The following is a 21822-nucleotide window of genomic DNA, read 5'->3' as shown; positions in this document are numbered from 1 at the left end:
ATTATTGTAACTACTTGCTGTGGGTAGTTCATCTGTTATTTAAAATTGTAATTAGTGTATTTAGTTTTAATGCAATAGATTGGTAAGTTTTTAATTAAAAAAATATATTAAAAATATTATAAGCTATGATATAATAATATTTAACTTTTTTTTTTACTGTGCAAAAGGGTGGAGGTCTGGGCGTGTCAAAAACTGTAACAAAAAAACGATAGGTAGAGGTACCGAATAACGATATTGTTCAGGATGCACGTACAATTTTGGTGGTTGCCAAGCATAATAAAAAAAATTTGTTTGTTTAACGTAGAAAAAAATAAATATGCTTTAGTGGTAGAATATATGCGGAAAGTAGAGAAAAAAAGTAAAAGAAAAAATGTCTGGCCCACCAGCTCAGAATAAGATTACATCCCGGGCAATTTAACCAAAGCGGCTGGTTTATGGGTCGTGGGGGTAATACGAAAAAATAAACCTTTTAAATATTTCAACGGGCCGGAAATTCACCAAAAAGACAATAGTATGAAGTTTCTCTTTTTTTTCTCTTTTTTGTCTGCCCTAAGCACAGACGACCTAAACACACACGAGCGCACGTGCGCGCGCACGCACCTACTATGTAAACATAGTTTGTGTATAATAATATTATATTATAATAAAAAAAATAAAAATAATAAAAAATAAAAATTACTCGTTTCCCGCGCGTTTGAATTCCTTTAGTACCTAGGTAGGTAATTGTGGGTTGATTCATTGATTGATGTATTGTCAATGAAATAATAATAATAATTGCATAATATCGTGTTACACGAACTCCGGCACAATACCGCACTGCCCTACCGTTCCGGCCCATTTAACCACTCTGAAGTTATCTCCATTTTATCATGTCTATAATATTAATATATTATTGTGCAGTGATCGTACGCACATGCGCATAGTTGAGTGTGTGTGTGTCCGTGTCATGTCGTCCCTCTGGCCGGAAATTAAAAATAGTGTAACTCGCCCGGATGATTTACTACGAAAACTAAAGGGAGTTGACGCGTGGAGCGAAAGAGATAGCGACGGAAAAAGGGACGGAAAAGAAAAAGGAGAAAGATATTGGAGAGATACGTTGCCTCTGCCGTTTGCGTCACAATGTAGAATTAAACAAATACAATTCTTTTCGGTTATTTTTTTTTTGTTTATTTATTTATTTGTTTTATTTTTTTGGTTTTCTTCTTTTCTCCGCGTATTCCACGACGACGATGACGACGACGATGACGACGACGACCGTTTCTCTCCGTTTGCGGACACTTATCGTTACATAAAGTCTATGTATACGTATATTTTTGTGCAGCGGTTTTGCGGCGAGGTCGTTGGCTCTTCGAATAATCTTAATGGAAAACGCCCTTAATTGGATTTAACGCTTTTGCGTGAGACAGATTTATGGTCGTGTTGTCCTCCAAAGGCTTACGGACCGGGTGTGGGTGGTCGGACGACCCCTACCCCTCCTGCACACAAACACACAAACACCACAAGCTACCACCTCCACCCCCGTCCGCCTCACCCCACATCCACCCCGTTTACCTATCAGTTAAACTAACTTTTGGTTAAAGATTTCTGCGGCCACTGCACATATTCTCCACACCCCCCACCCCCGCCCACCTACGACAGTCATGTTGACGACAGTAACCGCGCGGTGATTAGCGGTCTCTCCCGAAAACGCGAAACGATTTACTACGCCAATACACGCGTCCGATCGTCGTAAATATCAATTAGAACGCGGTAAGTCGACTCGTTCGTTCGTGTGCAATATTATGGTCTCCGCCGCCGGTCCTCATTACGAAATAATTATTACCCGAGTCCGCCGTTATCTGCGGTCGTAATTCATTTTCCTACCACTCTCGACACTGTCTGCGTCCGACTTGCAGGTCGCCGTCGTCGTCGTCGTCATCGGTTTCCGCCGAGTGTTTCCCTCGCGGCCACTCCGGACACGCCAACCACCTGCACCTCCTCCGCGCCGGAACGCTTCCGGTACCACTACAACCACGGGCCCTAAATACCTGCTGCATCCGACGCCACCGCCAGACTTTACGAGAACATTCCGAAAGGGAAATTCGCCCCGGAAATTAGCCGACTACATTATCGTACGTGGTCGAAAAGCCTAATATATACCGAATCCAATCCGTATTTCGTGTCACCGATTTTGTTATTTATTTTTATCAAATGTATAAATCAATTTTTTCTATATTTTTATTTTTACCATGGGTATACCTCTGATTATGCTCCTAAAAGTAGCTATTGTGTAAAATAAAAACAACCCATTTCACGAGGCGTCTGATAACGGGTTACGCCTAATAGCGTAAAATAAAAAAAAATATTTCGTTGTACGGTTTGTTGTGGCCGGTTTTCTGCATAGATTATGGTGATCTTTTATGCTTTTTTCTTATTAATCATCTGCTAAAAATGAACGATAAATGTGTCCGATCGATTTGTTGGATCATACATAGGTATTCTTAAAGAAGAACTCATTCTTTATCTATCTATTTTATTGTCAAACATTTTTTAGGTTTTTTTTATTTATATATAGACGCATTGAAAATAACAGTTAAATACACTACGTTTTAAAGTGATAATTTTGTTTTTTTATGTTATAACTATAAAATACACACGATTTGTAAACATTTATGTGTAATGTATATTATATAAATATGTACTTTGATAATAGGTACTATGGAATATTTTATGTTATTAAAATATAATATTATGATCTTTGCCATCTATACTTGGCAAAACATTCATATTATATATTCACTCATCTTAAATAAATAATAGAAATTAAATAGTCAAATGTAGAATCACATTTTACCTTTTCATGAATCTATTTTAATTATTCATTTTATGAATAAGAGAATATTTGAATATTGCAATGAGGTCAAACGAAAAAAACAGATTTTTTTCAAACACAGTTCTAGGCCAAATCTCGTTTTCCCTTATACAGTTGCTTTCGTAGTTCGTACTTACAATTATTATCTATGGTGTAAAAACTTAGAATGTTATTCTATCCACGCCTCCCCCCCCCCTCCAAAGAAATGTTTAGATTTAAGCAGTAAGTTGGCCCTAAAACCATATTATAGCCATACAAATGACTCAGATTATTTAAATGACATTCAACAATTAAATGGGCGTATACTTTATCAACATTTTCATCAGTCAGGTTCATTGTTAAAGAGCCAAAATTAAAATTAAAATAAATATCTGGATCAAATTATTTGAAATATTATACTTAAATGTATAATGTTACTCAATATAATTAAGAATAATTATTTAAAAATTATTTGTTGGTGGGACATCAACATACGTTGAATTATTTTTATGACTGGTCGATACATTAATATTATTTTGACGATCATACTTATTATACATATTAAAATACAATATTGAACTAAAAGCTAAAAAAAATATGTATCGGTATTATGAAAAATTATGTAGATTTTTAAAATCAGTCAATGTATATTGTATGATAGTTAAAAATTAAATAATAATTTAAGACGTTGGTACTCAATGTAATAGTATCAATATAGATTTATGTCTTATAATATAGGTATAGCTAGTATAAATATGATTACTTACATACTATAATAGGTATTATTAATAACATGCTATACCTAATAACAAATTTATAAAAAGGAAGATTAAATTAATAAACACATAAATATAAACACTAAAATACTATATTATAGATTACAAGAAATATTTGCTATTGTGGTGACGTAATTATTTTGTGTAACCGTATCATCATTCAGCGTTGAGTGGTCACAAGGACTGAAGTCAGCCGTAAGGACTAAAAAATATCTGAGGATGAACAAATAGCTATTACATAAGAAATCCTGACGAGTGATGACTTTCCGGATATATATTGGTCTAATCACTTGTTTGACCCTTAAGCCTAAAACGATTCGTCAGCACGATTGATGTTCAACTGCCGATAAACAAGTGTAGAAATGCCTCCCTCTTCAAACGAAAAAAGATTAAAGTAGCACACGGTGGGTTTTGGGAACTTAATGTTTAGTATTATGCCGTGATCCATATTTCGAAAGTTTTTATCGTCCTTCCGCATATTAGAAGAGATATAAACCTAAAGTAAATTTATACATGTAAACAAAATGGACTAAGAGATGCGTCTACTCTTCCGTATTATTTTGATATGATTATATCGGAAGGAAGGTAGTTCAAAGATATTAGGTATATTTTACATTTCAATTAAATTAATTTCGTGTGTACATTTTTGTTTGAATAGGTAGTCTAGTTATCTAACACACGAGTTATTTAACAAAATAATTTTGGTTTCACCGAAGAAAGTATATTGGGAATATTTTTCTATTAGAAAAATGACTAATATTGTACATGTCAAATGTGCATAGGAAGCATAAAAATAAGAGTAAAAAATATTTTATGAATGCTTATATAATGTCATTACAGTTTCCGAGTGTTTCACTAGTTTCAGCCTAATATTTAAATAACAGTTTATATTATATTGTCTTCAGACGGTAGGTCACTACAATGAAACAGTTAATCATTCACACACTGATAGCTACAAATAATGGGCTGGCCCTGTTGTTTTTGTTGTTAATGACATAGACCGAATGAAACAGAGACATTAAACCTTGTGTAAGCCAAAACTCTCACCCCAAACCAGGTTTTGTACTTAGCTGAAAAATTGCAATTCTCTCCACTCACACCACCCAACCGTCAAACAATAATTTATTTATTTCTTGGTATTATTATTTTTTCTTTTATATTTTGCACCCTTTTCTCTTGGCCATCAGTGCAGCGGCAGACTGGTTTTAGTGGATTCGAATTTATCATCGAATTCGGGTGCTCCAGGCGTATATATAAAAATTGGTCGATTATCGTTTATTGTTTTGAAGGGAAAGAAAGAAAATAATAACGCGTTGTTTTTATAGTACTGGAGCTCGAGGATTATCCGCCGATGATTAATAGCCGCGTTTCTTTTTATATTTTTTTATAATGTAAGCTCACAATAATTCATCTCTGCGGCGACTTAGTTTTGACGTCGAGTCTCTTTGAGGGTTATTGAACTATGTGTTGAAAAATGTATTCAATTTTTTCGACCAGATATTTGGATTGTGTCACTAGCAACAAATTTTATTCAGCAAACCGACCCCATCGTTGCTTTCCGACCAGCCCCTCGGCGTGACATATACCCGGGGGAAATGCTTTGACAGACTATATTATGTTTGTGTGTGTGTGTGTGTGTGTGTGTGTGTTTGGTAACTTTTCAATAAGTTTTTTCGGGCGCGTTAAAACACACCCGATGACGAATTTATTTGAACTCTATTATTCTTGGATTGTTTTGTACATCTAGAGCACACACATATTATAACACAATACTACAATTCACATGGACAAAGCCGACACAAATAAAATCAAATATTCTCGTAAGAAAATCCACTTTAGTGTTTTTAAACGTCTACGTAATGGTATTTTTGTTTCTCAATGCATATAAACAATACTTAATATCGTATCATTTGGTTTACATTGCATAACAATAGTAAAACTTAAACATTTAAAAAGCAATCATTATATTATACGTAATCGCTTTGGACGATAAAAAATAATGATATTTGAGTGATAATAAATACAAAATTTCCACATTCTAACAGAATTTATAAGAAAATCCATGCGTTTAGAAATTTAATTGGAACAACATAGCGAAATACTACTTTTTCGTAAAAACATAAATATATTATTATTTATATTTTTCTGTTATGGGTGAGTTTTGTATTATTGACCCAAAATTACTCATTAAATTCCGTTAATAATTGGAAAGCTCAATGGGTGAGCGTGCACCCGAAGATTAATGCCTTTAAATGCGAAAAAGTTCGATGATATTATCGTTCATTCTGTAAATGTTATTTTAAAATGCATTTTGTTTCAACATTAAGTTTTGGGGGACTGACTAAGGATATTAATTGAATTTCCATTCCGAATCAATAAATTCAATTAAATAGTTAATAATTATTTAAGGGAACAAAACTTTAGTTTGTTCTACTTATATTGAACATTTTGAAGCTTATTTAAATATGAATTATTTTGTTTTTAGAGATGTGGCCAGTAACAACATTACGGAGATAGATGAACATGTATTTAACCGACTGACCCTATTGGAAGATCTGTAAGTGATTTAATAAAATATACCTTTTTAGTTTTTATTATTAAATTTATTATTTTTATAATTTGATAGTACATTTAAAAAACTTGAACCAGCTTGAGTTTTCGAACATGAGATAAATATTTAACACATGATACGAATGTACGCTCATTATTACATTAAGTTACGTGTGAAGTGTGTATAATGTACACACCAATATAATATGTGTTTTCTTATAGTTAGTTTTGTCTGTTTTCATTATATTTTAAGTATAGCGAAAGTTGTAGGAGTACTCCAAAAGATTCATACAACTTCAGTTGAAAATGTTTATTTAGTCAATACTTTAAACAGGTCATTTTTGGAAATATCATTATTATTATAGGTAGTCATTAGTTTCCTTAAACAATAAATTATAAGCATATAAAGAACTACCAACATGTATGACAAACTCGTTATTGTTAACAAAAACTATTTTAGTTGTATCGACGTATTTAAAAACTAATAAAGACCTTATACTACACTAACTATGTATTTAAGTATTACTGTGATAATTACTTAATGTGTGCTTAAAAAGTAATAAGTAGAGCACGGATTTATATGTATTTAAAAAATGTCAAATATGATGCAAATATGCATGGAAAAAGTGGCTTAATATGCAATTATATGCAAATTATACATTATAAAATGTGATTGTTTTTTTATACCAAGGAAAGTATAGTACCTACTAGATATTCTATCAGAAACAAAAGAATATTTAAATAGTTAAACAATTAATACTTTAAAAACTAAAATGCAATATTTTATAATCTTCATTATTTTATATTTTAGATTGTTTAAAATACAATGTCCAAAACTTTCAGAAAACTTAAAAAAATTATCAAAATAAACAAAAAATAAAATCATCTATAAATATTATTCGTTATAAAAAAAAAATTGTAAAATTGAGTTACTGCTTTATTCGTGGCGCACTTCGAAGAAACAACATAGTATACCGAAATGCGGGTGTATGAGAATTATTGTTATTAATATAATATTATCTATACGTGCTCCGATCTCATGAAATGTTGCAAAAATGACAATATTTTAAGAATATTCTTATAAGAGACCCTGTCAATGATTTTTTTTCTCTTTTAAAATTACTAAAATATATGTATCTTAAATAAAATCGGTAATTTATTAAAAACCCATTAAATATGCATGTTAGGTATATGAATTTATGAACCAATGTGCAATAATCCTCTAAAATATATGCAAAATATGCAATATAAAATTTAGTATTTAGGTTAGGTTAGACGTGCTAGACGTGCATACACTTAGTATAAATATGCAAATGCATAATATAAATCCGAGCTCTAGACTAATAAGTAATAACCTTTTTGAAACCATTCTATTATTTTATTTTATTTTAATTCAAATACTATATAATCTGCAATTTTTTTTTCGATAACCTGAAAATTATAGACAAGTATTCTCTCTGACTAGGAATAAAATGAATTTCAAAAGTTCAAATTTTTTTTTTATAAATTCTTAAAATGAATTTTCCACGAAGAATTACGATTTATTATTTTTACCATAATAATTTACAGAATCTCAAATTCTCTATGCCAATATTTTAATAATTTTTAATAGGAATTTAAAGTTTGATTAAGCGCCTTGCACACTTGCTATAATATGTTATTTTTCCTGTCTAGCTGTGGCCTGTGTGGGGAATTTATATTATAATCAGATATTTGAACATCATTGTTGAACTATAATATTATAGTGTAATGCAGAAACTACGTTAAAAAAAATGTTAGTAATAATAATAATGTAAAATTGCCAAGCTATAATAACCACAGTTTTTGAAGCTTTTTTAACTGAATAGGTACAAAAAAAAACAACAATAATGTCAATAATAAAAATTATATTTTAACTAATTACATATATTAAATATGTATACATAAATAATTTGTTTCAAATTTCGTGTATTTACTCATTTACATTTTAAAGGAAAATATTCTTTTAAGGAATTTCACAAAAATGTCCATTATTAAAATATAATACCTATATTAGATTATATATATTTATATATAATTAATTTTGAAGTGGTCGTATCTGATACAAATGTTCTATAATAATAGATAGAATATTAGTCACTTTCATGAACATGCTGACGTTTTTTTGGTCACATCGTGTCCGTGAAATTTATCAGGTTGGACGTTTTATCTTCTTGGTTCACCTTAAAAGGAATTTGCTCTAATACAGTTGATAAAAGGTATAAGTTGATTAAATGACTATTTAGGGAATTCGGTTTTGTACGAAGCCTTTTGAATGGTTGAAGAATCGCTAACCGTCCATAAAATGGTTCATTCCAAAGGATGGTTTCAAATTACACAGGAAGAATTTGTTGATAATGATTAAAACCAATTGTTGATAACTTTTAACATAGATTTTTCTGAGGAAATAAATGATTGTGTTAAAATTAGTTCTTAAACAAAAATTAATATCATAAGTATACTAATGGAAAAAACTATAACAATACATGTCTCAAAACTTTTGTTTTAATTACAAATTTGTATAAAATAAATTTCATACTTTAGTTTGAACAAAAAAAAAGTATTGGTTTTACTATGTTATATATATAATATATATATAAAAAAAAAATGTTCGTGAACACTTTGTTGGTTAGAAGCAGTGGGCCACCAAAACTTACAAGTAGTCCTAACTATCGATTGAAAATAAAGTCTAATTGATACTTTGATTTTTCAATTTCTCAGTCGTTACTTAGTTTCTTTACAAATAGAGAAAATTACATAGAAGTTTTGAAGAAATTAAGAAATTTAAGCAACTGTAATTTTAACAGAACTTCGCACCAAGATTTGTTTTTAAAATGTGATGGTTTACTTTTTCAAACATTATATCACAAATCAAGTGTCAAGCCTAATTAGCTGTTTCTGCAACAGTGATCTTAATCCAAAATAATTATGTGATATTCATTATAGACTTTGTGTGTATTAAAAAAAAAAAATCTTAAGAATCAAAAAACTGATTGATTGATTGGTTAATTTAAATTGGGTGGAATATATATTAGTGTATTACATACTTACAAAAAATGTCCATTATATTTTTGTAGTATATTTTACTAGAGAGATATTTTATATTTTATTGTTAATTTTCCTATAATTTCCTTTTTACTACGCAGATTTTAAGTGTAATTTGCTCAAAAAAATTCCAATAAAGTAATCTTATTGCATTTTATAAACACGGAAATGTGAAATAATTAATTTTTGTGTATTTGGGACACTTATTACATTTTTTTTTCTATATTATATATTTATATTTTCCATTGCATTTCTTTAAAATAACGCTTTTATCAAATATTTTTACATCATTATTAGTTGTATTAATAACATTGATTTTTTTTTCATTAGATGTTTATGCATAGTCAAGTACGTGTCGCATAAGACATTCTTAACTATGCCTTATGCGACAAATAAATTGACTATGCATATTATGGACATTAAACTGTAAAATTAAATTATTTTTTAACATTTATTGAAATATACGTAGATATCTGATATTGTTAAAGAAAATTATTATATAATATACAATAGTATATTTAGTGTCTATGTTTTCCATATTATACTTTGAATGTATGTGGAAAATAATATTATATAATATTCCATAATCAAATTTTTAAAATTTACATAAGATCAAGGATTTGGTAAATATTTTTGTTTTTCTGTAAGACAATGGTAAAATATAAATAATTTTATGTTTCGAAAAAATTGTATGTTATGTGCTTATAGAGTGTCTTTCAGATACTGACTGAGCTTGGAATTTGTTTGTTTTCAAGGATATTTTAAAATTCAGTTTCGATATTTTTTTGTAAACATTTTTTCGGTCAGGAATAGTGCTCTAAAAATGTCAAGATGAATTTTAATATATTGATTTAAAATCCTTTCTTAGAGATATTTTTAAAATGTAATTTTTTAGTTTACTCAAAAGGCAAATGGTGAATGTATGAAAAAAAAAACAATGACGTTAGAAAAAATATGAATTTAACACAAGTGTGATTTTAAACATACCATTCTAAAAAAAATGTGTTTATTCTATATCATATGAATAGTATAATATTATTTTTACTTTTAATGAAGCCGGGTATTTTAGTATTTAAAACATAGATGATTTATAAATTTCAAGTGGGAATTTCAAGTTATTTAACACGATAGATTAGCAAACCTGTTGTCATACCTATGTTATCTTCTCTAAGTACCTATATTTTTGTCAAGTTCAGGTGGGTCCTTTTTAGAACATTTTACCTTACTCACCATTTTAATGGTTCTACACTACTGCTCTTTACTATGAGTCATTAATCATGTGCTTGATATCAACATTGTGATGCAAAGTAATTTAATATATTATGAAATGTATATTAAATTATAATTTTAGACATTTTAACATTATTATATAATTTAAAAATAATTTTAATAAACAGTTATAATTTATAGGAATATCGAATTCAATTAATTTTCATTCACTTAACATGTTTCTTTAAACAGTAACCCTTTGTGAAATTATTATATTCCTAATAAAATTACTAAGTTTTGTCCAGTCAATAAAAAAGCATATATCATGTTGAGCAGTTCATACAAAAAAATTATTATTTCACGATATAGCGTTGTGAATAAAACTGGACGACATGATGAATAGCAACTCACATATCGTTATTATATAGGTAATAACATTTGCATTAAATTTTAACGAGATATACTTATGAGTTTTAAAAACCACCAAGACCGTCTAGGGAGTCCATTTAACATTTCACATTCAACTTATTCATATAAATGTTCATTAACATTATATTGTACATTATACACGCTGCAGCATTTTAAAACGTTTTATAATATGTCCCACGAGAAAATGACCGAACAGTGAACGAAAACATAGACGAGAGTGGCAATCGTATATATAACACACACACGTATATATATTATAGAAATGCACGCCCATAACCTAATCAAAACGACCAAACGTCTCCACCCCCAATCCAAATACATACCCTAATCCTTTTTGTGTATATATGTGGCTCTAGAGTCTCGTACAGAAATACATTTATACTAAGTACAATAAAACGTACAAGAACCAGTGTTAGTGATACTTGAAGGACCGTCGTGGTAAACGGAAAAGTTTTATTTTACGAAATAATATATTACGATAATATTATGAAGAACATTAAGTTATCAAATTGTATTCAGAACAAAGTTGATTGATTGAACTCGGAGACGTTTTGAGCAAAATCGTCAAACACTTTTCATAATTCATCACGTCATTCAGTTTTATTACAATGTAATATTATTATATTGCTCAACAATTTGTATACATAATTATTATAAATTACACTTTAATATACACGTCATAATATCTATACGTAACAAACTATAAGTGGTTTTTAAACGTTTCTCGGCAATAATTGATAAGTAACCGTTGTTTACTGTCAAATATGGATGAATTTGCAATGTATTATTTAAGTATTTAACTAAAACAAATAGATAAATATAAATTATATTGTGATTTTTAGTTATGATAACTAACTTGGTGGGTATGTAAAACCATACAATGGTTTTATGTTAAAACTAATGACTTCGTTATTTCATATTATACCTAGATAATTTAAAATGTAATTAGAATTATTTGTTAACTTACTAAAAAATCATAAAATAATTCTGTTGTTCGTGGATATAATATCAGTACATGGACTTACGTATTTTTTAGTGAAATTTAAAATTTTATTACCTATTACTAAAATTCAAAATTTATAAGTAGGTGATTTATGTTATGTTTCTGCTGTAATATTATAACTGTACGTGTTTTTAATTGATTTTAATTGTATAAAAAAAATAAGACTAGAAATTGAAAAGGATCAGGTAATTATTAACGTTTTGATGGCCGTCATTCCAGTCATATATAATCTTTAAGCAATAAAATAATTATAATACATTTAAAATATTCTATAGTACTAAATAATAATTTAAAACACAATCATAATATTATTATGTTAGAATCGTTTTTAAATATCTACGACATACCTAATAAAAAAATATATATATCTACATAATAGTAAAGTCAACAATATTCAGTAGGTAGTTAATGACATAAATATTATTACGAATAAAATACCAGAATAATAATATAATACATATGATAATTGATAATCATCCATTATTTGTGCATGTACATTTATTGATGTTTACATTCATTAAGAATTTCAAGTTGTAAAAGTGATACTGAATGGTATGATAAAACAATAGATAAAACATATTTTAATTTAAATGTAGGTATGTAGAGCTAATGGCCAAGTCGTTGAAGCAAAATAAAGATTAGTTAAAAAATAAATAATACTTATTATTTAAATCAATAGGTTGGTCGATGTTTTTCCCATGAAATGTATACTAGGTATTACCCAGATAAACATGGCTGAAAATATAAATAAATTTAAGTTTAGTTAAGTTTAAGTTAGAAATACAATTTGTCTTGAATTTATTGTTTCTAAATACTGAATATTTAGATTGGGAAAGAGAACAATTTATTATAATATAATATATTACGAATCCTTACATTTTTTTTTTATTTTTTAATTGTAGAAAAATACTGAACACTTTTATTTGGCGATGAATTAAAAACTATTATGACGATAGAGTTAAAAATATTAATTTCATTATGTAAAATCAAATAATACAGCTTTTAATAAAATTGGTCGGTACCTTATGTTGGTACATTATATTATTATTATTACTATAAAACTTCAAATAAAAGATTGTAGTACGGGTGTTACATTCTTTTGTTCGTATTACATAACATTTAGGTATCATAACACTGTTATAAGTTTGTTATATAGTGCTATAGTCTAACAATAAGTTATATTTTTCCTTCACTCTAATATTAATAAAAATGCTAAATGTTCGATCATTCATCATTCGCATCTAGCAATACAACGTAGAAGCACTAAGCTTCTATTACATTTATAAAACTCCTCAGAAGTGTCAACTAAAGTTTTATTGAAAAAAAAAAAAAATAATTACATTTCCACACAGTGATTTTTTGACATAAACACTCATTTCTTTGAACGACTTGTATGTTTTTTTTTTTAAATGTTTGCACATAATTTAAAATATGTATAACGTCACATATTTTAAGAGTAAGAAATTTAAATATTTGAAAATAACGATTTAAACTTTATATTGACAGAGAGGGGAAAGGAGTATTTAAAAACTGACTAATAAAAACTATTTACTTTTATACTCTCAATACTGCTTGCTTATACATCAAAGTTTAATGAAAAGCATTGTGTTTCATATAATTAAATTAATAATATGGCCTATCTTTATAAAAAAAAAAAAAAAAAAATGAAAAACCGGAAAAATAAACATTATGCCTATAAATTTTTAAATATTTTTTTCTTATAAAATATGTACTGTCGCAAGTATGTCTACTTCAAACAATTTGAACTATGCTACAACCTTTTTTTGTCATTATTTGAGTAACAAAGTACATTGATCAATATATAATAATGATTGGTTTTTATTTTAAAAGTATCAGCAAAATAAAAATGTGTTTTTGTAATTATTTCAAAGGAATTAATACATTTTGATCTTATCGTGAAGATATTTATAAATCATAATATTGTGATAGTTATTAATAAGTCAATATGTATATTTTTAGTGATGTGTTGTCCATAGCACATATTATAACGCATTCATAATCTGCTAAATTTTCCACATTAGAAAAAAATCACAACAAAGGGAAAAACAATGCAAATTTATAGTGTTACCAAACTTCCACTGCATGTACACAATAATATATTCGCATCATACATCATACGTATAATATTATATTCAATATTGTAATGCATCAAATGTGTAGAGACGGGAAAAAAAGTTTCGATGTTTTAATAAATAATAGTTTTTTTTTCAAAGTTTCAAACAATTTTGTGTATTATACCTACGATATTGTATTACACCGAAAATGTATGATACGATCATCGAATTGTATATAGTTACACAGTTTATTAATGTCCTCGAAATCATAATTTTAAACCTTCTAATGTACCTATAGATATTTTTTTTATTTGAGAAGTTTTCTTCTATCTTATAATTTAGTTGTATATACTATGTAACACTGCCACTAAAGTATTTGCCGAAATTTCATCGTTTGCTCGGATATATATGATATATATATTTTAACTTTTAAACATCAAAACCCTATTTCACTGTAACTTTTATCATATTATGACCTTTATTAGGTTATTTTTCCTATTTTTTTTCATACCTAATTTATGCCATCACAAACAAAAATATAATGTATAATATACATTTAAACAAATATTTGAAACCTTCGTGAATATCATTAAAAATAAACATTAATTTTTTGGGTTTTCCAAAGTTATGCTAATAAGTAATAAATCTCATAAAATATTTTTAATTAAAAATGTCAAATTGACAATAAATATAATATACTTAAAAACTATTGAAGTAATATTTATCTAGTATATAATGATAATATTATAATAATTAAATTTGTACCTTAACGATATGCAATTATAGTAAAAAAACATTAATTTATGTTTATGTTTATTTAAATTATTGAATATTATATTTTATTTCCATTAATTTAATATAATAATATAATTTATCAGAAAAATAAAACAAATTATACTTAGTTCTGTTTGATAAATTGTGATTTATAATTATTTAAGTATATTACAGTATCAATATTATAACTTGTCTATAAAATAAGAGGTATAATAATATAGTTATATTTGTAGTTATAAATCATAAATCATTAATTCTGGAAATTGTTTATTACATTTAAAAAAAAAAACTTATGTCTTCATTATATTTTAATTCAACTGCAAATCGTAATAGGTATCTTGAAATGTCCAATGAATTGTTGACAAGAATCACATAGTAATATTATAATTTTGTGTTTTGTATAAATCACAACACTATATGAAAAAAAATCATATTCGTGTAAAATATACCTATATATTAGGTAGACATTAAATTGCATATATCTATAATGTATAGTATTAAATATTTAATTTTAACTAAATAATTATTTGAACATTTATCATTTATAATAAGTGTATAGGATAAAATTATACAAAAAAAAAATAATATTAAAAATGTATCACAAACTTGCTATCTTAAAATATATATTTCATATTTTTACTCACAATTTATGCATTTATGTATTTATGATATTTGTCGTACTAAAATGTTTATATCGTACTGGATTATTTGACCATATAAAATCAACCTAAAATATAGCAATAAAAGCATATAATAGTGTAATTTAGAATTATTGTGAGCTGTTATAAAACTGTTAAAACCGTAAAAATAAAGAAACATTTATTAAAACTTCAAAACACTCAATTTTGTTTTCGTTTTTATGATATATTATGTAAAACTAAAACACGTTTTTTTTCATACAATTAATTAAGCTATTTTTAAATTATGTTTTAATCTCCATTTAGAATTATTTGATAAATAATAAAATTTACAATCATTATTTAATATTTATAAATATATTTTATATTGGTTAACTGTAATAATACATATTGACTATAAATGTTTAAGATCCATATTATTAAAAAAAAATTTTCAATAGATAAATAATAATTTAGAGATTTTTACAAAATATAGAATCTTTAAAAAAGAGGTGACCGTTTGGAATGATTTATGACTTCAATAACCTTATATTTTATCATTTTATTCCAACTGTGGGTATACCTACTCATATGATAGGTTTTCAACTTCCATATTGGATTTTGTTAAAATGTTGACATAAATAATATGAGAATATTTTTTTTACGAGTACAAATAATATTTGTATACTGTATAGAGTATAGTGTGTATACTGTATATTGTATAATATATTGTTTGATCAATATTTTTATCACATAGAAAATTTATAAAATTTTGTTAAAATGTTACTTTAGGGCTGATATTTATTTTCATTGTTTCAGGGTATTAGCTGATAATCCTATTAAAGAGATACACCCCGGAGCATTTCTAAACAATATACGATTAAAACGACTGTAAGTAGTTTTATAGTGATTAATATTAATATGATACAGATAATTCACACATATAAAATATTATCTAGATCAATAATTGTAATTTTAAAGAAATATTATGATAAAAATATAATATTATTATTATTTTCATACTCCCTAAGCATATTCAAATCGTGGAGGGATGCCAAACATTCATTCTAAGCATGACAAATTTTGTCCCAAATCTATAATAAATTCTTAAAATACAGTCCATTAAACTTCTAAATCGTTCATTGGTAATTTTTTTATTTTTGTCAACTCGTTTTGCTTCCATAATAAATTTATCTATGCCTTTTATTCTCTCATTCGATTAACAAACACCTCTCCGCAGAAATTCAAAGGCAATTATTATCAAAAGACTGGATGCAGTCCAAAACTTTACTTTTTTCCCAGAGCCATTGAAACGGGAATTTACGGTTGTGACGATTTCCTTTTCTCTGGAAATAATAGAATTCATAAAAAAATCGAAATGCTTGGTTAAAAAAATATATATAATATGAATTGAAATCCATTACGCAAAGATGGACTTAGACGGTGTATAAAAAAAAAGTTTACATAAGTATAGAAAGTAACGTATTACCACTATTTTTTTTTCTTATAGGTCGTTCCAGAAATGTCAGCTTGTCCGGGCGCCATGTGAAACATTCCAGAGTTTCAGACAACTGTCGTCCTTGTAAGAATAAAATTCACATAGTTTTTCCGTTTGCCATGTTCTTTATCCTAAAAGCATTAGCATAAACCTTATCGTTGTCGTATTAAAGCTTTTTGGTGCACCATTTCTGCGGTGTTTATCCTAAACGGTGGTTGGTTTCTACAGCCTATGGTTGTGGAGAAAGTAAAGAAAGAGTAAAAACCTAACGATGTTTAGGACTATGAAAAACAAGGACTATCCTTTATGGTAGTATTTTTTTTATACATACAATTCACACGTCTAGGTAACAGAGTAAATATTATTATATATATATTATTACCGTTGCAAGATAAACAATACCAGTTTTATTTTTTATTTATTTAGTTTGTTTTTAAAAACTATTTTATTTTCGTTTTTAGACAGCTAGATCAAAACCATTTGACTGAGATCGACGATCAGTGCTTCGACCAACTATCTCAATTGAGGAATCTCCGACTGGAAAATAACAAACTCACCAAAGTTCCTAAACAAGCGTTAAGCCTAGTCCCTACCTTAGAAGCATTGTGAGTATCTATTCATATTTATTATTGGTTATTAACAAGTACCTATTGATGATTAATTTATGAGTTGTTAATACAATAAAATAAAACTGGATTGTAATTAACTTTGGAAGTGGACTCATAAAATATTTAAATAAATCTTGAATTGTTTTTTTTGCTGATAATAAAAGTCAGGGCAAAGGCATTAACCGTCATATTTTTAACTACCGACCTGTCGTAGTTAATAGGTACTAAAGTACTGGTTAATAACCCATTAGTACCTAACCACCAACCGAAGCCCTTAAAAAATTAGAGAAAATCAGTTCCAAAATATTGTATATTTAGCTTATAATAACAATATAGTGTATTTAGTGTGTGTACATTTAGAATATTCCATGTTTATTTTCTCAAAACCAACAATGATTAGTAGTTGAGCATTAGTTATTATATTATCGTCACTTAACATTCGTCGTAAAAGAATCGCCGACTACTACAGGCTCGGTTTTTTTTGTTTTTATAAAAACACCAATCCATAAATATGTCATAATTTCTTAGAATCTAAAAAAAAAATACAAAGGTCAAGGGGATCCATCATCTATATCCCTATACATACGTTGCATATTAGTACCTTGAAATACGTCACAGAATACAAGTGATGCCGAAATATATTTTGTTAAATTTAAAATTGGAACAGTAAGGCGTTATGTTTATGCAATAATGATGCATTCATGCGTAGGTATTATAAATCAATAGAGATAACTATTATACTGTTGTAATATAATATAATAAAATATCATATAGTAAACGTAGTGATATGAAATACAATCGACAAGAATAAATAGTTGAAAATCTTAGGTTACACCTTAACAGAAAAAATAAACGTTTCGTTAAATTTTTTGTACGCGCAACGACATAATATTTAGTTCCATACTTAATGTTAGGTTGTAAAATATGCAGTTAATCCTTATAAATTATTAATTTACGAGATAGGTACATTCACTTTTTAAAACTTGAGCCAACAAATGCTATTTTAGTTATGAATTGTTTTTAATGTTTCATCAAGGTTCTAATTACATCGTGAATACTATGAATAGATTAACAGCATTATAATTTTATTAATACTCATTATAGTTATATTTTTAAATGGTTTTTGGGTTTATTTAAAATTTAACAGTATTACGTTTTTTTCTCATTATTGTGATTCATACATAGTTACAATAAATGTTCCGTTTTGACAATACTGTTAAAGTGTTAAATCAATAAACGAAAATATTATCTTTAACAATATGGACATCCGTCGAAACATATTAATAATACTTATGTAAAAAAATTCTAGGTAACTTATTGATTTATCGTGCGAGGTCTTTGTATTTTTAAATATTATGTAAAAATAAAATTGCATGTTGGAAATTAGGTTTATATGAATTCGACATCTCGTGTCTCTTCAGACATGCATATGATTCGAAGATGCTAAAAAAGGAACAAGATCAGGTTTTATTGTTAGTACACATGTCGCCAGTTTTGCGACTCGATAAAAATCCCCTTAGGGGCCAAGTGGCTGCGTTGCGTGACGAGAAAACTTTATTATTTAGGATTTTTTGTTATTATTTTATTCAGTTGCATTTCTATTTCTATCTTTTTATTTTTTTCTATAAAGGCCGATACAGTGATGATAAAAAAAAGTACGTGAAATAGAATTTCTGTTGTAATTAACTCAAAGCTTCAATACTATAATTCAATAAATTAAATTCAGTTAATGATTTTTATTGTATACGATATCCTATTGAAACTGTATACGTAAAAAATATTAGAAAAAAAATATCGAAAACAGTAATTTAAATTTATTGATACATCGTTCGTAAACAGTCATAAATGTGAAAGGATGTTATCTATTTATTCACTGCTTGTTATGTATAATATATAAATATGTTTGATTAATTTAATAATTTTTATTCTATAATTTTACTTTTCAGCTAAGCGAAATATACAGTTTTACATTAATTTATAGCTTTAATACATAGGTTATTAACTCGAAATCCGCTAAACGGGTGATTTATAAAAGTTTAAACCATTTCATTCATATTTGTACACATGATTTTATGATAAAAACAATAAAATAATGTATTTATTGTTTATTTTTATTTTAAGAAAAGGTATTCGATTTTATACGATTTTATAAATTCCTCACCACACAATGTCTTATGTATTAAGTTCTTACTGTTCACAGAGATTTTATTATACAATACAAATAAGTAATTACTTCGATTGACATGGTCGGAGTTAAATTTCAAATAAAATGCGGTTTCTCGAATCGTAAACGTTAATAAAAATTCACATTATTATCTTTAATATTCAGTAAAATAACTTCAGCTTTCTGACGTATCTGATTTCAGTTGTCAAGAAACTATAGTGAGTTTAACATGGTCTCTATTATTTTCTTACCAATAGACATCGGCAATTTAGTACGAAAGGAATTGTATTGAAAGTCCTCTATAACAATGATGTTGGGTTAGTTATCAATACAACCTCTTATTATAGTCGTATTTGAGAAGCCCAATCCAGTTTACTGTGGTTAATCAAATATACCTATAACTGACATTACCTATGTTAAGAATTTCTATTATTCCGCCGGTATCAATCAAATAACTTTTTTTTTTATCCTCGGTATTGTTACCAGATTGTGGTCTGACACTCTCTAGTTTAGCAATTGTATTAAACTTGCATGTAATAATTGTATGGTTTGTACCATAGATAATAGACAGTAAGACCACACATCCGAGTGCACGGTAGTGCACCAAGCCAAGTTCAAGAATATGGCTGTGTGTATGAACTATTCACCCATTTGTTCTCTCTCTCATACTTCTGCTTCATGGATTCTATGGCTTTAGACATTTGAAACATTTATTGAGCCTAAAAATGCCTTAGAACAATGTAAATGGGCCTATAATATTAAGCTGCTTATTAAGACTCTCAAAGCTTACATTTTTGTAACTGACTCACTGCATCACTAACTCACTGACTTACTGACTCACTGATTCACTGACTCGTCATCAAAATTATAAGGTACATTCCGTATAGGTAGAAAGGTGCAATTTGGCACAAAGGTTTGTCATATAGGTACCTAGTAAAAGTAAAATACAAAATCTGAAAATTTAAATTTTCTTAAAACTAGTGCCGCTTTAGGAGAGTTTTAAACGTGTGTAATAATAATAAAAAACTTCCTATACCAACTAAAAAATAAGCAAAGTGAGGTGATGGACCAAAGAAAGAGTATACTTGGCCTCAATATAGATATATCTACTTTGATCGACTGACTTTTTTTTGTTAAATGGTCTTTAAATTTAACTTTTTTTAAATTTACTTTTAACAGTTAGGTTTTAAGTATAATGTAGGTCCTATACATATTATTATCTTATTCGTTACGTCATTACCTAATCAATTATATTTCACTCAAATCATTTTATGGTGTAGGTATAACGTTTTTCGATTAATTATGTTTGGACAGTATAAAAAAATAAATAACTATTAAAATAAATAAATACTTACTTATAAATTATGTTTAAAGTGTGCTTTAAATTGAAAATAAATGTACGAGTACAGTTTTGTTAACGTTATATTATGACTTTTCATTAAAAAAAAAATAGCAACAAAAACAGACCATACTAAACTCTTTTCTGGATAAATAAACGTTTTTAATTGTTTTTTATGTGTTGTTACTTTAATGATTATCCTAATTGAATAATTGAATACGTTTAAAAAATAAATAGGTTAATTTATATTTTGTTATTCCTCTACGCATGGCCGTATCTATAGGATCCCTATACAACCCCCTTCGTCAGGTGGTTTTATAATATTATTATAATAACAGTTTTGATAAGCTAATTGCATGGTTTGTATTTGTGTATTTAATTGATCGTATTATATTTTATATATGATTATGAATTAATCTTAATATTTAATTACAGAAACTTGGGAAGTAATTCAATTGTAGATATTTCAAATGACTCGTTTTCCTCGTTACCCAATCTGGTCATATTGTAAGTATACATACATTTTATGTATTTTAATTTTTATTTATAGGCTTACAATTGTTTGCATATTCATTTTAATATTAGTGCATCAAATTTATCCAACTAATTATAAAATATTTCATTCAAGCAATAAATCTTGATACATAAAATGATACTTATACTTATTATATTTATTAAATATTAGCTCGTATATCTGTTTTCGATGAAAAAAAAGTGACGTAATGACGGAAATCAACTATAGTTCTATATTAAATGTGGCAGCAGTAATATAAAACTTATATAAGGAACTAAATACAAATATAATATCCTAAGAAGTTTCGATTAGCTTTTTTTCGTTTAAAATACTGATTTTTATTTAGTAAATATTGTTAAAAAGTTTGTTACAT

General features: G+C 27.3%; 1 protein-coding gene across 1 annotated transcript in view; it reads left to right on the top strand.

The window, feature by feature from the left end:
* LOC100158787 (leucine-rich repeat-containing G-protein coupled receptor 5) overlaps positions 1–21822 on the top strand; it is an 89194-nt gene that overhangs the window by 49624 nt on the left and 17748 nt on the right. Inside the window, exons 3-7 of the mRNA XM_001948741.5 lie at positions 6092–6163; positions 16146–16217; positions 16837–16908; positions 17286–17429; positions 21371–21442. Coding sequence (XP_001948776.2) covers positions 6092–6163; positions 16146–16217; positions 16837–16908; positions 17286–17429; positions 21371–21442 — 432 coding nt within the window. The remainder of the gene's footprint in view (positions 1–6091; positions 6164–16145; positions 16218–16836; positions 16909–17285; positions 17430–21370; positions 21443–21822) is intronic.

The sequence above is a fragment of the Acyrthosiphon pisum genome, chromosome A1 (assembly GCF_005508785.2).
Source record: "Acyrthosiphon pisum isolate AL4f chromosome A1, pea_aphid_22Mar2018_4r6ur, whole genome shotgun sequence".
NCBI lineage: Eukaryota > Metazoa > Arthropoda > Insecta > Hemiptera > Aphididae > Acyrthosiphon > Acyrthosiphon pisum.
The sequence above is the reverse complement of the archived record's forward strand: the minus strand, read 5'-3'. Positions and strand labels throughout refer to the sequence as shown.